Genomic DNA, 20,630 nt, shown 5'->3' with positions numbered 1-20,630 from the left:
CACGAAAGTGAAACGTGTCTTCACAGAAGTAGTGTAATGTTTATTGCACATTGATATATAATGTCTATTGGTGTTTTGTGGCTAAAGCGCCCTTAGGCGTTGATGCACCCACGCTGACGCCTGGTGGCACGTCTCCTCCATCACGACTACCAACGTCGATGACCATGAGCAACCGTCGTGCATATGGAAGCTGCACTACGCTGCACACGCTAGCACAACGCGAAAGACGAAGCACGTAACTGACACACTAATACAACGCGCAAGACAAAGCACGTAACTGAATCGTCACCGAGTCAAATCAGCGCGTACAGCGCGTCGTAATTGCAGCCTCCGCGATCAACTTCAGAAACATTTTCAGAGCTAATTGCGGAGGCCACGCTCCGCTGTGCTGAGTACGGTGAACGCCACCTAGGTGGCGTTGGTAGTGCTTCTTGATGCCAGCGTCCCTTCGAATGCTGGCATCGAGGCGTCGTAGTGCTGAGACCACCGAAGCGTTCACTGTCGGTGCGCGTTAGTGTCATAATGCAGTACTTCTCTTTTCTGCTCGTAGGCGGCGGCACCGCCCCGAGCAAGAGCGCGGGTACACGGAGGAGTGTTAGATATATAAGGCGCGTCTGTGTAGCTCTCTGCAAATGCGTTTGTGGCGCAATGGGTTAAACGCTCGGCGATCTATCGTCGCGGACCGAGAGGTCGTGGGTTCGATTTCCAAATTTTGCATGTTTGTGGAACTTTTTCTTCTGGTTTCTTTCTTTGTATTATGTTCGTGTACATTGTAAGCTGACGTATTTCCGTGACGGAAATACGTCAGTGAACTCTTGGTGGACCCCGGCATAAAACACTTTCGTGTTAAAAAGTTGCAAATGAACTTTTCAGATTTTATTTGCTACAATTTTATCGAGGTACTCTAAGTAATTCTTGAAAACTTATTTAATTTTTGTTTTTCCTTTAAAATGATCGCGCCTAAAATCTAGATATTTTTGTGCAGCAACAAAATATTGCAGTCGACTCTGCCTCTAGGCACGTCTTCCGTTTATGAAAAATGTAACGAGCTCAATCGAAACTCATCTCATTGATTCCCGTTAAGGATAGCTCGGATACCTGAAACAGTCTAATGAATGTTTTTGCAGCGAGTCTCACACCAATCCAATAGTTTTCCATTCCTTTAGCGCTGCTGCAATGCACATATATTTCTAACTCTTTGGCACTCTTGAAGTGTGCCTTTCGCCGCTATTCCCACCCATCCAAATGTGTTTCCCCTTGTCGATTGGCGGCGCCGCTGTCGAAATCATACCGCTACCTCCATCAAACTTCGAGTCGTCCATCACATGCCTGAGCATGATCACCTCTAGGAATTCGAGGTGTTAATAGGCTGGGATCAATGTTAATAGGCTGGGAACTTATTATATAAATGCGGATCTAGTATCCGAAGCTTCACTGTACAAATATCTAGGCATTCATCTCGCACCAAATCTTTCCTGGGCCTCTCATATAACAAACATATGCGCTAATGGTTCAAAAACACTAGGGTACATTCGTCGCAACCTACGCAATTCCCCATCTGACATCCGCAAGTTATCCTTCCTGACGTTCGTCCGTCCACAGCTCGAGTTCGCGTCCCCGATTTGGTCTCCTCATCACGAGTACCTAATCTGCATGTTAGAAGCCATCCAAAACCGAGCTAGTCGTTTCATTTCCCGCAATTACAATAGGCAGTCAAGCATAACTCGAATAAAACTTGACCTTTCGCTTCCTGCACTAAGTCGTCGTCGTGACGTGGCACTGCTGTCCTTGTTCCATAAATATGTTCATCAATTGAAGTCATCGTCTTTGCTGCTGGAACGTGCAAGTTGCGTATCACGACGACTGAATAATGATTTAAGTTTCACTCGCATCTACGGAAACACTGATGCATTTAATACGTCGGCTTTGCCACGATCCATCCGCTTGTGGAATTCCCTCCCTGACAGCGCTGTCATGCAAACGGACAGAAATAAATTTAGGAAACTCCTGAACTTGTAGTTTATGTCCTCAAAATGTGTCATTCTGTATGCCATGCTCTCTATTTGTATGTAACGTCACGCTGACTATTGTTTCCCATTCATGCTTTAAATAAACTTTTCTTACACAATGTTTGATTATATGCGTGAACAATGTGCTTGGTAATATTTGTCTGGCATTTTGTACACTACCTTGAACTGTTACTTCTGTTTATCTACGTATTGTTTGTATTGTTTTTTCTTCTTTCATACTTTGAAATACACATTTTTACACGATATTCGACATGTGCGCGAGCAATATGCGTGATAATATTTGGCTGATGTTTTGTACGCTAACGCGTCTTCTTCATTTGTATCCTGTTTTGCGACGATGATTTCTGCTCATTTTTGTGGTCCTCGAGTTTTGGAATTCACGTGTAAAACTGTCTTGCAGTAATTCCCCCCTTACTCAATGCCCCTCATGGGGCCTGTAAGGTATTTTGAAATAAATAAATAAATAAAGAGTTCGCTTGTGTCGTGAAGACGAAAGAATTCCTGCAGAACCCATGTTAAGATGATTATCGAAGTTAATGCGATTAACATTCACACAATCTAGCGAGCAAGAAGCGACACACCGTGTTAGCTAAGACACCTTTATTTAGAATCCGTAGCGTTTCCCCTGATGTTTCAAGTGATTCGGATATATGCGTCCATGCACTGTCTCCCTAATTGACCCGCTTTGTTATGACCATCACTCGCCACTGTTACCTCACGATGGTAGAACAAGGACCGAAGGCCGACGGTGCATGCAGTGACGACGATGGAATTACGAGGCAGGAATGATGTCGATAGAACGACGAAGGCATATAAGGACGACTGCATGACGACGATGAGATGATTCTGAAGTGATGGCGATAAATAATTGCGACGGAATACAATGCCATGACGCTAGTGTTCTAATCTCGATTGATTGACCATAATTACACAATACTAGCGGAATGAAATAGAAATTATGCTGATGGAACGTAAGGTGGTATGACCACCAAAGCATTTAGTAATCTTTAGCCAACCAGGTACGCTTCTCAATAACATACCAGCCTTCTCCCTTTCTTTTCTCCTATTCCTTCCCAAGACGCTTTACAAACATATCCTCGGCCGTTGAGCTCAGTACGCCGGTGCTCTAGCTCATTAGGTCACGATCACACGTTTACAAACGTATCTTGCCAACAAGTATATTATTCAAGCTCGAACTTAGGGGGAACATTGAGCTTGGGGGGTCTTATAGAAATACGTGGGAAATCGGCAATACTTTTTCATAGCAACCGATGCACTAAATCTGATGAGTTATGTTGAATTTAGAAAAAAATTTAAATTTAGTGAATGCAGAAAGGGGTATTTTATTATAGGCCGTCTACTTTTTTTACGTACAATTTTAAAGAATTGCCAAATTTCGAAAAAGAAAACTTGACTTATACAGCTATGTACCTCAGCAGCTAAAAATGATATCGGAATTCTGTAAACTGCACCTAATAATACATCCAAAGCGGATAGCAATCATATATCATACACCATCCTGAAATAAACCACTATGTTGTGAATGTTGCATTTGCAAAACCCCTCCAAACATTATAACAAGTTTACGTAAGTTTTAAGGTATAGCAAAAAAAATTGTTCGCTTTTGATGCTCCAACGGGTGTAGTTTATAGAAATGCCATGTTTGTTTTTAATGGTTGAGTTGCGGATTTGGAAACTTCATGCTTCTATTTCTTTTTTCAAATTTACGAACATCCTGCGATTATTTCAAAACATTACACTATATAAACGAAAATTCTATTTGCTGCAGTCTCTGCAATTTAGCTTTTCCTCTTAATGCAACAAATTTCATTCAAATCGGTTCAGCGGTTTTCTCATAAAAGCATTCCTGCATTTTATTTGTATTTGAGAATCCGGCATTGAAGATAGGCCCGAGCTAAAGCTTTCTCTTAAACAATGGATCACGCCAGTGCTATATGAAACCCATGAAACAACCCTGACGTACAATCGGCGTCAAATGAAAGCCGAACAGCGGAGCGCGTGCCACAAGCATCAGAAACAGGATAGTGCGCGCCGTCCAGTGCGCGCCGCAAACAGGATAGTGCGCGCCGCAGACAGGCCCACACATCCGGTTTGGTAGCACAGCGCCACCCCACTGAAGTGCGATCTTTTTTTGCCTGCGTTCCCACTCGGATTTTTGAAAGGAAAAAGAAAAAAAATGTCACAGTTTCGCCCTAAGGGCGAAGCAATGCATGCGATAGCAACACAGCAATGTCATACGAAGTAAGGTGAGCGGCTTTGGTAGCAATATGAATTGTAGTAAACATGAGCTGATTAAGTAAGCAGGTGTGCTGCGGCGTAAGTAGACCGACATGAAGAGAGACTCGATGACCACGAGAAGGCGCGTGTGAAACGGTGGTGTTGATGAGAAGCGCTGCCCGTGGGCAGCGCGTGCGAAGGGACACACCTGTAGCGCTGCACTGCCGATCCGGGCAGCATTGCGTGTGTAGCGTGCGTTGGAAAATGTGGCCCGACTATTACGAACTGAATGAACAAGCGTGGTGTGAGCGCGCACAAACACGAAGAGATCACACTGAATGACAGCAGACAACGACTGTCAAAACGCTGGCAGCAAGCATACGCCGCAGCGGGCGAAGGTACGTGCGGTCTATCGCTTCAACGGAAACTGAATACGCCGGCGCTTAAAGGTCAGAGCCGCGTGGAGATAAGAGACGGTGCGGGCGAGCGACGAGCGCGGTTGCTGGCAGAGAAGTGCGCCCCCCTTGCTCCCTCCGGCGCTGGCTTCCTGCTTCCTTGCTTGCGCGTGGGAGATTGAGTGCGTTCGCTCTCCGTGATAGCGCGCGTCCCCGCACGCTTCCTCTCGGGCATACGGCGCGCGGCGAAGATTTTATCTATAGAGAACCTCACGGCGACGGCGACGACGACGACGACGGCGACGACGACGGCGATGACGACGGCGACGCCGACGGCAGAAATCCGGTTCAAGTGTCCATATAATTGCTATCGCAATAAAAGAAAACAGAAGCGAAACCTGAGCTTCTGGGTGTTGCTGAATTTTCGCTTCTGTTTTCTTTTTTTTTTTCTTCCTTTCAAAAATCCGAGCGGGGAACACGGGCAAAAAAAAATCGCACTTCAGTGGGGTGGGGCTGTACTACCAAACCGGATGTGTGGGCCTGTCTGCGCTGATGACTGGACGGCGCGCACTATGCTGTTTCTAATGCTTGTGGCACGCGCTCCGCTGTTCGGCTTTCATTTGACGCCGATTGTACATGCAAGACCGTGGCCGCAATGGTGCACAAATAAAAAGTCTGCTCAAGGTAAAAAAATATATATTCAACGGAATCTTCGCGGGAGCCTTTATCTTGGCCAGACATCTCTCCAGAATTCGGACGAGCTTTCTGGCCAGGTGTCTAGCAAAACCGTCGATTCATTGTCAGTAGAGCAAGTAGCTGGCCGTCTTCGAGATAACGCTGATACACAAGCGCGCACGTTTCCAAGCACCGAGGTGAAGCGACAGCTTCAGGGTGTGTTTCTTTTTATTGCGCTTTCTTTAGTTGAGCGTCATAGCATACGTCATAGCGGGAATTTCGAATTCTTTAAGGTCGATACGCCACGTGGTGGCGAAAAAAGGAAACTGTACGAAATGTCCCTAATTCCTGGTATTGCAAAGCTCTCTTGCAGGAGATAGAACAGGACAGAGAACATGCGGCTTTTGTAGATGTTGCATGGGTCAGAGGAAAGAAAGCCTTTACGGCAGTAGTAGTAGATGCAGATGTACTCACTCGGGATGCTATTACAATCATGACTAAAGAAGCGACAGTCACGGAACAAGTAGCGATAGCATTGGCTTTAAGGAGTAATAAGTGGACCCGAATTTACAGTGACTCTAAGACGCCTATTAGACACTTTACCAAGGGCTTTGTAACCAATAGGGCTGCCCAGCTGATCGGTGAGATGGACAGCCAAGGGATCGAAATCCGATGGTTTGCTGCACACATGGGGTCTGTCGATCCATCTCGGAGGAATTTAAACGAGATGGCTAATGCAGCTGCACGAGGACTTGCTATCCGTGCACTACGCGACCAGGACCACAATAATATGCAGGAGGAGAAGAGGGACCGATTACTTACTTATAATGAAGTCACGAAGCATTACTACCTGAACAGAAGGGAATTCTCAGTGCCACACGCTAAGCTCAATAGAGCTCAAGCGGCGACTCTGAGATTGTTACAGACAAGAACTTATCCGAGTCCAAACTTTATTAGCAAGCTACATCCAGAAAGAGAGGTACCAATCAACGGCGAAAAGTGTAATGGCATCATTACTCTGGTTCATATGCTTTGGCAATGTCCTGTGGCTTTCACAGACTGCGACAAGAGACTGCTGGCGGCGAGTGCTCCACAGTGGAGTTCTTTTAGATCAAGTACAGGCCGTCCAGAAGGCCCGAAACACGGCGGTAAGGTTAAACCTTACTGTCCCGACGTAGGAGCCGCCTGCGTCAACCTAAGGGTTGACCTTCAGGACCTGAATAAAGTTTATCATACGATACCATACCTGGTATAGACGCGTTTAAATGAATGCTACAATGACGCATTACATCGGATTTCCCACACGTAGCATAATTTAAACTGCGGTATTCCGCTAGGATGCAAATTAACGTAGCGCTGACGTTTCTGTCAATTGCGAATGGTAGCTGTGAGGTTGAGAGAAAGTTTACCTATTTTACGTTCAAAGAATCTTCATGATTTGGATAGTTGGTAGGCCATTTATTTTGTTGCAGGAGAGTGTAATGGGACTCAATAAGACTGGACGCAGGCCAACCTAGACGCAGTAAGGGCGAAAGCAGACCGATGCAGGCTACTGCTCGCAAACAGCCTTAGAACAGAAATGTGAAGATAACATAGAAGCAATGAATGAAACCATAACTAGGCTGATTTCAGAAACAGCAATTGAAGTGGGAGGTAGGCACCAAGACAACCAGTAGGTAAGCTTTCCAAGCAACGCAGGACATAATAAAGAAACGAGAAATAATGAAAATGTCAAATTCAAGAGATCAGATAGAATTCGCTGAACTCTCGAAACTGAGAAGAAAGTGAGGGATATTCACAATTATAACGCGAGAAAGATTTAGGAAGCCGTAAAATATGGAGGCAGAATGAAATCTGAGAGAAGAAAACTTGTCATAGGACAAGGCAAGATGTATGCACTGAAAGATAACCAGGGTAATATCATCAGCAATTTAGATGATATAGTAAAAGCAGCGGAATAATTCTATAGTGACCTGTACAGTTCCCAGAGCAGCCAAGCTACTTTCATTAGAGATAGTGATGAACCGGATACAGAGGCTCCTTCTATAACTAGCGATGAAGTTAGAAGGACCTTGAAAGACATGACCAGAGGAAAAGCGGCTGGAGAAGATGGAATAACAGTAGGTTTATTTCCAAGATGGAGGAGATATCATGCTTGAAAAGCTTGCGGCCCTTAATACGCAATGCCTCACAACTTCAATGTACCAGAGAGCTGGAAGAACGCCAACATTATACTAATCCATAAGAAGCGAGAAATGAAAGAATTGAAGAATTATAGACCCATTACCTTGCTTTCAGCATTATATAAAACACACACCAAGATAATTACCAATAGAATCAGGGCAACACTTCAGCCAACCAAGAGAACAAGCTGGCTTCAGAAAGGGATATTCTACGATGGATCACATTCATGTCATCAGTCAGGTAATCGAGAAATCTGCGGAGTACAATCAACCTCTCTATATGGCTTTCATAGATTATGAAAGGTCATTTGATTCAGTAGAGATACCAGCAGTCATATAGTCATTGTACAATGAAGGAGTACAGGTGGCATACGTGAATATCTTGGCAAATGTCTACAAAGATTCCACAGCTACCTTGGTTCTCCACAAGAAAAGTAGAAAATGACCTATCAAGAAAGGGGTCAGGCAAGGAGACACAATCTCTCTCACGCTTAGAAGAAGTATTCAAGCTGTTAGACTAAGAAGGCTTAGGAGTGAGGATCAACGGTGAATATCTCAGCAACCTTCGGTTTGCTGATGACATTGTCTCATTCAGCAAGATTGGGGATGACTTACAACAAATATTGAGGACCCTAAGAAAGTGGAAGAGTGGGGCTGAACATTAATATGGTGAAGACAAAGATAATGTTCAACTGCCTGGCAAGAGAACAAGAATTCAGGATCGCCAGTCAGCCTCTAGAGTCTATACAGCAGTACATTTATGTAGGTGAATTATTCACATGAGACCTTGATCATGAGAAGGAAATTTACAGAAGAATAAAAATGACATTGCCAAATTCTGACTAGACGCTTACCACTGATGTTGAAATGAAAAGTGTACAATCATTGCATTCTACCGGTGCTAACATATGGGGCAGAAACTTGATGGTCAACAAAGAAGCTCGAGAACAAGTAAAGGACCGCACAAAGAGTGATGGAATGGAACATGTTAGGCCTAACTTTGAAAGACAGGAACAGAGCGGTGTGGATCAGAGAGCAAACGAGGATAGCCGATATTCTAATTGACATCAAAAGAAAAAAGTTGTCGCAGTTTCACCTGAAAGGCGAAGCATCAATTGCGATAGCAAATTTGTAGAGAGCTATGCGGAGTAATGATAGTAGCTTTATCAGCTGTATAAACTTGGACATGCAGCAGCACCGGCGACAGCACAACTGTTGTCGACGCCGTCGGCGTTTTGCCCGCGTTCGCACAAAATGCGTGCGGCGTTGGTGACTGTTGCCGGAGCCTCTCATATAAATAGGCACTTGGTGCCGCAGCTAAACGTCCCCTCCCTTCCCTCCCCCCCCCCCCCCCCACGGCCTTTCGTGCGTCAGAAGAAGGCGCGTTTGCTCTACATATATGGTGATTGTAAAGGAGGAAAGAGACGCCTACTTCTGCAGCCCTCAAGGGAGCACGGCGCAGAACGCGCGTTTGTTCTCCGCCGTGCGTTCACTCCCCGTGAAAGCGCGCGTCCCTCGCGCCCTTTCACTCGCACATACAGCGTTCGGCAGCGCGCGGCGACGATTTCATCTCCATTGACGTCATACGGAACCTCACGGCGACGGCGACGGTGACGACGACGGTGACGCCGACGGCAGAAATCTGCTTTGGAGTGTCCATACAATTGCTATCGCAATAAAAATGGAGCTGGGCAGACCATGTAATGCGTAGGGTAGATAACAGATGAACCATTAGTTACAGAATGGGTGCCAAGAGAAGGGAAGCGCAGTCGAGGACGGCAGAAAACTAGGTTGGGTGATGAAATGTGGAAATTTGCAGGTGGAAATTGGAATCAACTAGCGCAAGACCGGGCCAATTGTAGATCGCAGGGAGAGGCCTTCGTCCTGTAGTAGACATAAAAATATGCTGCTGCAGCTGCTAATGATGATGATGATGATGAAGACTGGACGACAACAGATGACAAAAAGCTCGACAGGTCCTCTAGGATGGACACAGAAATGCACCCCATGCATTTGATATATCCATCTCAACAAACGCTTGTAATATAAGGGAAGGTATAACACTTTATGTGAAGCATGCCATCGTGCACTATTTTTGTAGTGTCTTTCTCTGGTAAAAACGTGCAGAGACCAATGTAAAGCGCGGATCCCCAATCCCATGCCTCTTTGATGTTTCTGTCAATGTGGCTGCTTTAATAAGCTTAATAATGCCAGACAAGCAGGATTTGTAGAAATGATTCGTCATAGATTTAGGGAGCAGCTCTCATTGCCATTACATCTTCGTTTGAGTGATTTCGCTCATTTAAATAGAGCGTGTGTCCAAAAGGACACCATTGCTTGTGCTAATTATTTTTAAAGCTTAATGTAAAAAATCTCAACCTTTTGACTGCTCGGCACCCAGCACCAAAACCCCCAATTTCTGCCGGGTGACCTTCTTCAAAAATAGCACCCGATTTTTACCCCCCGAATTTCAAAATATATAAAACCCTAAAACGAAGGAATCTAAGTGTGCGGTGTCTTTTTTCCATGTCTTCTTGCACTGCGTTCTCCACAGTTCAATATAATACTTACTTAGTATAGGCTATGTTCAGTGAAAATGTACTTTTGGTGAAGTTGTCAATCTATAACGATAACATCTGTGTCTGGGCATCTTGCATGACACATCCTCAGGTGCGTGCAAGACTCCAGAAATCTGCGATGTTGATATCGATGTACCTTAGCGAACAAACACCTCAAGATTTGCCCAGGAGGATACTGTGTCGTGACGTACCGACACAGTATCCTCCTGGGAAAACAAAGTAGGGCTAGCTGTCGGAAAGCTAATATAATAATAACGGTGATCTGAGGCTCGTCACTATATTTTCTGGCGTTTAGAGTTTTAGGACTTTCATTTAAAGTAATCAAATGAATCGTCAGAAGTATCAGCACTATCATCATCCATTTAAGTTTAACAACACTCCGATTTTGTTTTCATTCCAATAATAAAATAGGCAGAAATCGTACACAAGAAACTACCTGAAGAACCAGCCGTATTCTTGTCTGGTCCTCGTGTTTTCTGCTTGCATTTGGGATTGGCGATGTCCGATGAAGACAGCTAAAGTTATGGTTGCAAGGGTTTCTGTTTGCCGTATTCTTGCAAGTGAAATTTACAGTATACGTTATAATTAGCGCAAAAAGTTGGGGGAAAAACTTACGCCTTATGTCCAGAATCTGCACCGCTGATGAAGTTAGCAAGTTGCAAATAAAGGGCAAGCTCAATATGCGTACTTGTGTCATCAGAAGCTTGACCTGTGGGAACTTCAATTAAACAGCGTGAGAGAAAAGTATTTGCTGCTGATTTGCAATGGGCAAACAGGGTTACCTGATTCTATTTGTTCGATTATTTCCAATGGCGATTTCGATGCACCGTTGTCATGGTTTACATTCTTTATAAAGGGCACTTAAAGCCCTGTTTTACTTTTCTCGACATAAAATTGTAAACTGGGCTTCACAAATGAAGTACAGAACATCCTCTACATCCCCGAAACACGTTTGTGCTCACTGTATTCATTGATGTGATTGATATCGTATATTTATGTGCCTAAAGATTAGTGCAAACTGATTTTTGCTTCATTTTTTTTTCTTTTCTGAGTACGGGCCACTTACTCCGGCCCTCTATATTGTTGCGATATTGGTGTTAGATGCTGCTGTAACGATCGACGTGGCTTTAGGCGCATCGCGTTCGCATACGCTGTATGCCCTGTTTTTCCCGCCTCAAACGCGTACCGTCTGCGAAACGGCGGCACTTGTTTTTATTGCTATGGTAATTTTGGCTGACATGCATTATCAGCACTACCCGTCAGTAGACGTGTCCCTTGTAACACAGTTGTAACACTTAAAAGGGCATCTTGCTTCATTACTCAATGACGAAACAATAATGAATAGTTGCAACTTCCGACCTCCCATGACATTATCGTTGAAAATAGGCGAGCAACGATTCAAAATCAGATGCACAGGTGGTTTTTAATTGGGAACAGCCTTCGGTTCGTTTGACGAAGCTGTGCTGAAAATCTGCCGCACTTTACAGATTTCTTTCCTTTACTTCTGCTGCAGTTCTACTTCATAATCCAGGATATTGAGCGTATTTTATGTGCCTAATAGGTTGGTGCAAACTAATTTTTGCTTCATTTTTTTTTCATTTCTGAGTATGTTGGGGGGAGGGGGGAATTGCAAATCTACTGTGTCGCGACAATTACGCTCATTTGTGAACGCGTTTGTGTGATTTCTCTGCTTCATACGGTGCGCATGCCGACTTGCATCAGAAGCAGGCACCATGTTATTCAGCGTCTTGCTCATGTTTTCCTTCTGTGCTCTCGCACAACAATTTAATCAATTTCTTCTCTCGACGCAGGCATGCCAGGACAGGAGGCCCCTCCTTTTCTCACGCACACGCTGTTTCCTTTGCTTATCATGCTGCTCGTACCAAACGTCGTCGTGTGCACCGTCTCCTTCGTAGTTTCTCACAGCTCGTCCACGGCCAAGGTCCTCGATTTCGGGTTCATGAAGTTCTGGCTCGGATCGTGGACAAGCCAGGGCGTTGCAACTCTGGAAACGTGGTCGTTTATTGTCGCATTTACTGCTTACAGTAGTCTCTCTCTAGTACTGATCCCTGGCAGTACTTATCACGGCCCACCAACGTTGTCGGGGCACAGGCCTGTGTACCGGAAGAGTGGCTTCACCTATTATGTCATCACCATGAGTATAGCCGCTTACGTTCTGATAGTTGCCGACGCTCCTTGCCAGGCCGCGTACAGGTGTATGCCCGGATTGGCCGCTGCTCTAGCACTGTTCGCCTTCGCGATTCCGCTGCTTCTGTACGTGAAGGGGAGAGTGTGTCCCTCGCCAGGAGAGCACGGCACAACGGGAAGTGTAGTATTCGACTTCTACTGGGGCCTGGAGCTCTATCCTCGCATCGGAGAGCGACTGGACATCAAACAGTGGACGAACTGCCGCTTCGGGATGATGATGTGGCAGCTGCTGGTGTTGGTCGGCTGGAAGGCTCAAATCGAGGCGACCGGCTGGAACTGGTGTGTGGCATCCACGGCTCTGCTGCAGACGGTGTACATCGCGAAGTTTTTCTGGTGGGAAGATGGTTACATGCAGACCATCGACATCACGGTGGACAGAGCAGGTAGGCAAAGTATATTTCTTGCAATTACAAACTGCGGATGATAGCTATGTGGATTTGAATTTGCTTTAAACAGCAGCTGCGCTTCAACCACCGGGACCATTGTGAATATTCCGGGTGTCCTCGCGAACCGGCTTTTGTGGCTTGTAGTTGGCCAGAACTGATTGCACCTTATTTTTGTCTACCTAAGCCAAAATGTTCTGCTGTTCTCATTTTTTTTCTACTTTCGAAGTCCGTGATTTCCCTCTCTCTCTCCTCCTCTATTGCAGCTGCCAAAAATGATCTAAATTCGAAAATAAATACTAAAAAAGAATATCGCACGGTCATGTTTCTCCCCTTTTGATGTACAAGAGCGGCAATGTGCGGAAAAGCCTGAATATTCAACGTCTTTAATTGCTAATACGTGTTCGTGCAACGTCACGTTAAGATAGTGGCCTATTTATAAGTTTGCAATGCTTCATTTGCATTTCTTGCATGGGTTCCTTATTTTAATATAGTTACTGCTATCTCGTAATTTTTCTTCCAGAGCTTTGATTCTATTACTGAGCCTAACCTAAAAATAGCAGCGCATTTTCGAGCCTAAGCACTATAGAGGGCGCTACGCGCCATGCGTTCTATATATATGGTATTCCCGAATAAAGGTGTGCATTCGTTCGGTCAACTAGGCTCCGAGTCACTTGGGTAGACGCGGCTAGCGTCTGTCAGAACCCTTCATCGTACATGGTGTCATAAGTGGCCGCCGTTCGCTATCTCTAATGGCGAACAAGTCGGACGCTACGTTTGCCGGAGTACCTGGACTCCAACAGCCATCGAGCTTCGACTTCGCCGACCCAAGTACATGGTCTACCTGGATTGAGCAGTTCGAGGACTATGCGTACGCTACAGGATTGCACCAAGCTACCGACGAGGTTCGGGTACGAACGCTTCTTTATTGCATGGGTGTTCACGCTCGACGCGTGCTGGCGCCTTTCAACTTGTCGGCCGAATAAATTCAGTCATATAGCGTTGTTAAAAGCAAGTTCACCTCGCATTACGTGGCAAGTTCACGAGAGTTATCGTTTTCAAGCAAGTTCACGAGAGTTATCGTTTTCACAAGCGGACGCAGCAAGGAGACGAAAGCGTCGATGCTTTTTATTCCGCGTTGCGAAACATGTTTAAAAGATGCAACTACGGCTCAGCGTCCGTCGAGGACAGGCTCGTTCGAGACCGATTTATCGTTGGTTTGTTGGACAGCATGTTATCGGAACAACTCTGCCGTACTTCCGTCTTGACGCTTGAGAAAGCGCTCCTGCACGCAGGCTGCACGAAGATGTCGATCGAGAAAAACGTGAACGAGAAAGCCAGTTATCTGGGCCAGTCGCTGTTGATGCAGCGAAACGCAGGCCATCGACGGCGAGAATGCAGTCGCGTAATCAAGCGTCGGGGTCACGAGAAACGCTCCTCGCCGGCGTGCACAGATCGCGTCACTTCTGCGGACGAGAAGAGCATGAGCGGAAATTTTGTCCTGCAAAACAAAGCTGTTTGGAAGTTTTGCAAAAAGAAAGAACACTTCGAAGCCATTTGTTTAGCTAAACAACGCTCGCAAAGCCGACCGTCAGATACGATTGAGATGAATGCAGTCAAGACCAATGAGGCAAAAGCTAAGTTTGTTTTGGTCCACGTGAATGGAGTCCCACTCAAGTTCAAGGTTGACTCAGGAGCGGAAGTTACCGTCGTTCCAAGCACTTTTTCGGGAGTACCGTCGCGACTCGACAAACCAGAGAGTCATCTCACCGGTCCAGGAAATTATCCTTTTAAAGTAACAGGTCAATTCACAGCTACGTTGGAGTGGAAGAGCCGCACCTGCGTACAGTCAGTACGTCATGCCTTCGTAGTCTACACCTCTACTAGGCTACCCTGCTATTCTCGCATTGGGAGGCGTGAAGTTCATGGACGCCGCACAGCGACCTGAAAAGCATGCCAGCTCTGCAAGTGACGCAACACCTGGCCAAGACATCTTCGAAGGGCTTGGTACTTGTCACAGCTGTCCCCGATTTGTCGGCGGCGCGAAGTCGATCAACGGGGTAGACAAGCCGGTTGGTCATTCCGTACGCAAGCGAGCACAGTGAAAAGAGTCAGAGTCGGGAGTAAACAAAAAACAAGGTATTTATCGGCTGATAAATACACACAGAATAATAAAATACAATAATAAAAAACACAAGACAGACTAACACACCTGAACTTAATCTAACACAATGACGAAGACAAATAAATACGAGCAATTAACAGTAGATATACAAATGAGCGGTGCGAGGATCAAATACACAATAATACACTTAACAGCATTTCACTAAAACAAAGTTCAAAAGGAATCGAAGTTCCAATGAAACAAATGGTGTCATACGCATGGCCGGGCAGCAGCAGCAAGTCCATAAACCGTGAAGTCGGTGCACAAAGCTTTCCCGAAGAACGCTGGCGGTCCGATCTTGTCGAGGTGGATGCGAATTGCTGAGCTGGGTTTCCAGGGAGTCTAGATCTGACGACTTCCCTCAAGCAGGTTGAGCTAACTTGAGGTGAACTACCGCGAGCTTCGTTGCAGACGCTGGTTTGACGTCTCGTACGTCAACAAGTTCCTCGGAGCTCCGACGTGGCCACGCAGCCCAGGCGATACTGGAAGGCACTAGCCCCCCCCCCGGCGGCTTCTCAGCAGCGCATGGGTTCAGCTTCTAGACTCAACAGCAGGGCCCGAAACCTGCGCTTAAATAGCCTCTCCTTTCCCTAGTTTCCTATGTAGGGAAACTGCCGGTATGCAGAGTTCTCCTAATTAATTCACGGCTCCTAGCTCCCAAAAGTCTTGGCCGCGCCCTTTTCACCATGGACGAAAAACGGCCGATTCTCCTCTCTCCCAAGGTCAAGGGCCAAGGTCGAGCCCGGCATACCATGCGGACGTACACGCACACTTCTGGGTACGTAATCCGCGTGTCGCGTCTCGAATCGAGATGTCACCCCGTGAGGCCACGACGCTTTTCACGCCCTTAATTCGGCGTGTCGATAATCGAAATTATGCGCCGCATAGTGAAGACCCCACGTTTTTGACGCCCGTAATTCGGCGTGTCGCTAAGCAGCGTCAAAACCACTCTCAAAAATATGTCGCTTCGTGACAGTCGCTAATCGAATTTATACGCCGCATAGTGAGTGCACCACGTTTTTGGCGGCCGTTAATTGGCCTCAAAAACCACTCGAACTCTCGAAAATATGCTACTCCGTCACAGTACCGTATGGGAGGAGTACACTATTTGAGTCAAGCCAAATGCCAGGCCATTTGCTCTCAGTGTACCTCGCAGAATTCCTATTCCTCTGTACACAACTAATAAGGATTATAAACAGGGATAAGGTGCCTCAGAAAGGCTGGCCAACGTTTCGATAGGAGTACCTATCTTCGTCAAAGGCGGCCTCGTCAACCTCGGCGGGTTAGTTTTAAAGGGTTAGTGAAGTGACGTCACGTCGATGTCGGCTGTGGCTGGCTGTAAAGGGAGAGACTGAAAAGAAAATTAGCGCTAGCGCTTGGCTGGCTAGGCGCGGTTTCTAAGACGAGGGAACAAGAGTGGGAGAGCCAGAAAACGAAAAAAAAATAAAAATAATAAAAAGAAAAAAAGTCACAGTTTCGCCCTAAGGGCGAAGCAATGAATGCGATAGCAACACAGCAATGTCATACGAAGTAAGGTGAGCGGCTTTGGTAGCAATATGAATTGCAGTAAACATGAGCTGATTAAGTAAGCAGGTGTGCTGCGGCGTAAGTAGACCGACATGAAGAGAGACTCGATGACCACGAGAAGGCGCGTGTGAAACGGTGGTGTTGATGAGAAGCGCTTCCCGTGGTCAGCGCGTGCGAAGGGACACACTTGTAGCGCTGCATTGCCGATCCGGGCAGCATTACATGTGTAGCGTGGGTTGGAAAATGTGGCCCGACTATTACTAACTGAATGAACAAGCGTGGTGTGAGCGCGCACAAACATGAATAGATCACACTGAATGACTGCAGACAACGACTGTCAAAACGCTGGCAGCAAGCGCATACGCTGCAGCGGGCGAAGGTACGTGCGGTCTATCGCTTCAACAGAAACTGAGCGGCGAATGCACAGTGCATAAAGGTCAGAGCCGTGTGGAGATAAGAGACGGTGCGGGCGAGCGACGAGCGCGGTTGTTGGCAGAGTAGAAGTGCGCCCCCCCCCTCCCTCCCGGTGCTGGCTTCCCGCTTCCTTGCTTGCGCGTGGGAGAGATAAGATACGGTGCGGGCGAGCGACGAGCACGGTTGTTGGCAGAGTAGAAGAGCCCCGCTCCCTCCGGCGCTGGCTTCCCGCTTCCTTGCTTGCGCGTGGGAGATTGAGTGCGTTCGCTCTGCGTGATAGCGCGCGTCCCCGCACGCTTCCGCTCGGGCATACGGCGCGCGGCGAAGATTTTACCTATACGGAACCTCACGGCGACGGCGACGCCGACGGCAGAAATCCGGTTGAAGTGTCCATATAATTGCTATCGCAATAAAAGGAAAAACATAAGAGGGGGTTGGGGGAGCGAGAGGCGAGAGAACGTTCCGAGGTGTCGTGGGCGGCGTGCGTTTGGGGTCCCTGAAGAGCCGCTCAGTGTACAAGTAACAATACGAGTTGAAAGCATGACTTGAGTAGCGTAGCATCAAGGCATCGGGTAATTTTGTAGTTGACAGGGAGCAGCTTGGTCCGTCAAGGGACGTTAGCCTCACTAGTTCGCCATAGGCGTCGACGCGGCGGTATACAGAATTGGCGAGACCCTGTGTGGTCAAGGTGCCGAAAAAGGTATCCTGGCGTCTGGGATTTTGGACTGTCTCGGTGTGGATCTTGTGTGGTGAAAAAAAAACCAGCACAGGAGGGTGGCAGGGGACAAAAATATAATTAGAAATATAAACATCGGGGGGGGGGGGGGGGAGAGAGACAGGTGTACCAGGAAAAGCGCTCGTATGGTTTATCAATGTGTAAAATCATGGAAGAGGATAATAAATTGGTTGGTAGCGGAGATGCAGGGAAGAACTGGAAATGGAAGAATAGGTGAGGTTGAGAGAGAGAGAAAGAAAAAAAACGGCACAGGAGAGTGACAGCGGAAGAAATATGATTTGAAACATAAACACGGAGGGAACAGGTGTACCTGGAAAAGCGTTCGTATGGTTGATCAATGAGTAAAAGCATGGAGGAGGATATTAAATTGATTGGTAGGGGAGATGCAGGGAAGAACTGGAAATGGAAGAATAGGTGAGGTTGAGCATCGAGATTAGCTGGAGGTTTAACTTGTTTTGCGCCTTTGTGAATGCTATAACAGTTTAAGGTTTATGTTATTGCTTTTAGCGATTCTAAGTTACCACGTGATAAATTGATCCCCGTCGGGTGCAGGCATTTAAACTTGTGTATGATGTATGATTCTGTATATTTGCTCTCGCCAGGTGAACGAAAATTTGTTTGTAGTATATAGAGTCTTGCTTCATCAAATATATGGCTGTGCTCATTGAAGTGGCTGGCTACTGCTTTAGGTAAATTGTGTTTTGTAGTCTGCGCGATGGCCGTTGAGTCTCGTGTGCATTTCTTGTCCAGTCTCGCCTATGTATTGCTTGTTACAAGCGCCACATTCTAGACAGTAGACTACGTTGCTTGACGTGCAGGTGAAACTCGAAGTTACCTTGTGAATGTAATCTGACACTGTACTTTTACTGTATAGTAGTAGATTGAATATGTTTGCATGTGGAACACCTGGAGCGGCCACAGGGACCGGATGTTGGCTTCGTCTTTGTCTTTAGTTTGGCGTGTACAGGAATGTCCTTGAAATTACTGTTCCGTCTGTAGGCTACTCTGGGCGGGTCGGGAAAGATCTTATTAAGTTTCTGGTTGCTGGTGAGAATTCGGTGGTATTTACTGAGGATATTGTTCACGTTGGGGAGTGCGTTTGAGAATTTAGTAGTAAGAAGAGGGGTTGTTGTCCTTGTGATCTTAGGGCGGGGTTTGAGGACCTCGGCTCGATCAAGCTTGGTTGCAGCGGTGTAGGCTTTCTGAAGTGTTCGGCTAGTTCCTGCTTGATAGGGTTTCCTAAGGTGATCGAGTCTGTCTATGTAGTCATGGTTTTCAACGCAAATGCGACGAAGTCTTTTGGCTTGGCCTTTAAAGATACCTTGTTTGCTATGTCTGGGATGGTGGCTTGTATATTCTAGGTACTGTTGTTTATCAAAAGGTTTTCTATACAGCGTTGTCTTTAGTGTCCCATTATCAATATATATTGTTGTGTCCAGAAAGTTTATGCGCTCATTTGAAAATTCCGATGTGAATTTTATTGTTGTTTGAAAAGAATTTAGGAAAGTTACAAGTTTATCTAAGCTTTCCTGACCATGTTCCATATTATGAATATGTTGTCTATGTATCGTAGGTATGTGTGGGGCTTGTGGGTGCAACGAGATAGGAAATCCGTTTCTAGAGTACCCATAAATATGTTCGCGTAGGTTGGTGCAAAAGGTGTGCCCATACTTGTCCCATGTATTTGTAGATAGTAATTTTCCTGAAATTCGAAGTCATTATATGTCAGAACTAGTTCAAGAAGAGACAAGTATACTTCAATAGATTGTTGTGCATTGTGTTTGGACAGCGTTTCTTTTATCGAGTTTAAACCATCAGGGATTGGAATGTTGGTGTACAGGGCCGTGACCTCTCGTGTTGCGAGAATTATGTTTTGCGCTAGTGCGCCTTTTGTATTAATGTCCTCTATAATTCTGAGTAGATGGGGGGGGGGGGGGTATCTTGTAAAAATGACGCAAGTGTTTTCGGAAAGTCACCAAGGAAGTAGTTAAGAAATGTGGAGAAGCTTTCTGTCGGGGTGTTGTTGTTCGATACTATCGGACGCCCTGGGATATTAGCGGTGTGGGTTCAGTGGGTGGAATTTTATGAATTTTCGGAAGGAGGTAGAAGCGTCCTGCAGCATTGTTGCTTGGTTTAAGAAATTTGAATTCTGACGGTGTTATCAATTCATCATCCAAAAGTGATTTCAGCCTGTCAGTAATTTTCAGTGTGTATGGTAACGTCGGATCGTTGTCTAGCTTACGGTAATGTTCAGGGTTGTTTAGCTGTCTGTAAGCCTCATGCTTGTACTTATCTATCGGCCAAAGAACTATACCTCCACCCTTATCTGCTTCCTTAATGACAATGTCGTTCCGCCAACTAAGATTTGAAATGATAAGACTATCTGATAAAGTTATGTTTTTAGGTCGCTTAGCTGTCTTGGATTGGCTTATAATTTCTGTAGTGACAGTTTAAGGTATAGGTCGAGTTCTACGGCTTGTTCTGGTTCAGGAGTCCAAGTAGATTGGGCTCTAAGTGGGGTCGTCCCGGTGTCTGGTGCGTTGTCGGCGAAAAATTGTTTTATCCGCATTAGTCGGAAAAATTCCGGAAGATCCCCTTTGTGAAACTCAAATTCATTTATTGTGTTGTTCGTGGGACAAAAGTTTAGGCCCTTGCTAGGTACGCCTATTTCTTCCCTACTTAATGTTTTTGAAATCTCTACAACATTAGACTGATTTCATTTTGGGGAGACTTCCGCCACGTCTGGTATTTGTAGATTCGAGCTCCCTTTTGTTGGCGTGAGGTAGCCGTTTGCCTGGAAGGTTGTTTTCTGGTTGAACTTCGCTTTCTTCCTCTGTTTTTGAACCAGTTTTCGAGACTGTGCTTCGTGGTACTGTTCTCAATATTTCGTCTCATCCGGTGTCAGAGCTATGTTCTGAAGCCTATGGCTAAAACTTTCCAGTTGTTCTTCGCAGTGTTCCGTGAGTATATTCAAAAGTGAGAAGGAGGCATTGTTAATGTAGTCTGCCATTTGCACGATGATGGGGTGGGATTGTTCCTAGAGCTGGTATAGCCTTCAGGGTTAGTCCTTTGGGGATTATATTGCTCTGTGTGCAGTC

General features: G+C 46.0%; 1 protein-coding gene across 1 annotated transcript in view; it reads left to right on the top strand.

Annotated features, from left to right (window-relative positions):
• The window catches only part of LOC119465009 (uncharacterized), a 42,945-nt gene extending 30,110 nt beyond the window's left edge, over nt 1–12,835 (top strand). Inside the window, exon 2 of the mRNA XM_037725854.2 lies at nt 11,912–12,835. Coding sequence (XP_037581782.2) covers nt 11,912–12,732 — 821 coding nt within the window. The 3' untranslated portion in view covers nt 12,733–12,835. The remainder of the gene's footprint in view (nt 1–11,911) is intronic.
• Nucleotides 12,836–20,630: the final 7,795 nt, after the last annotated feature.

Source organism: Dermacentor silvarum, chromosome 9 (assembly GCF_013339745.2).
Source record: "Dermacentor silvarum isolate Dsil-2018 chromosome 9, BIME_Dsil_1.4, whole genome shotgun sequence".
NCBI lineage: Eukaryota > Metazoa > Arthropoda > Arachnida > Ixodida > Ixodidae > Dermacentor > Dermacentor silvarum.
The sequence above is the reverse complement of the archived record's forward strand: the minus strand, read 5'-3'. Positions and strand labels throughout refer to the sequence as shown.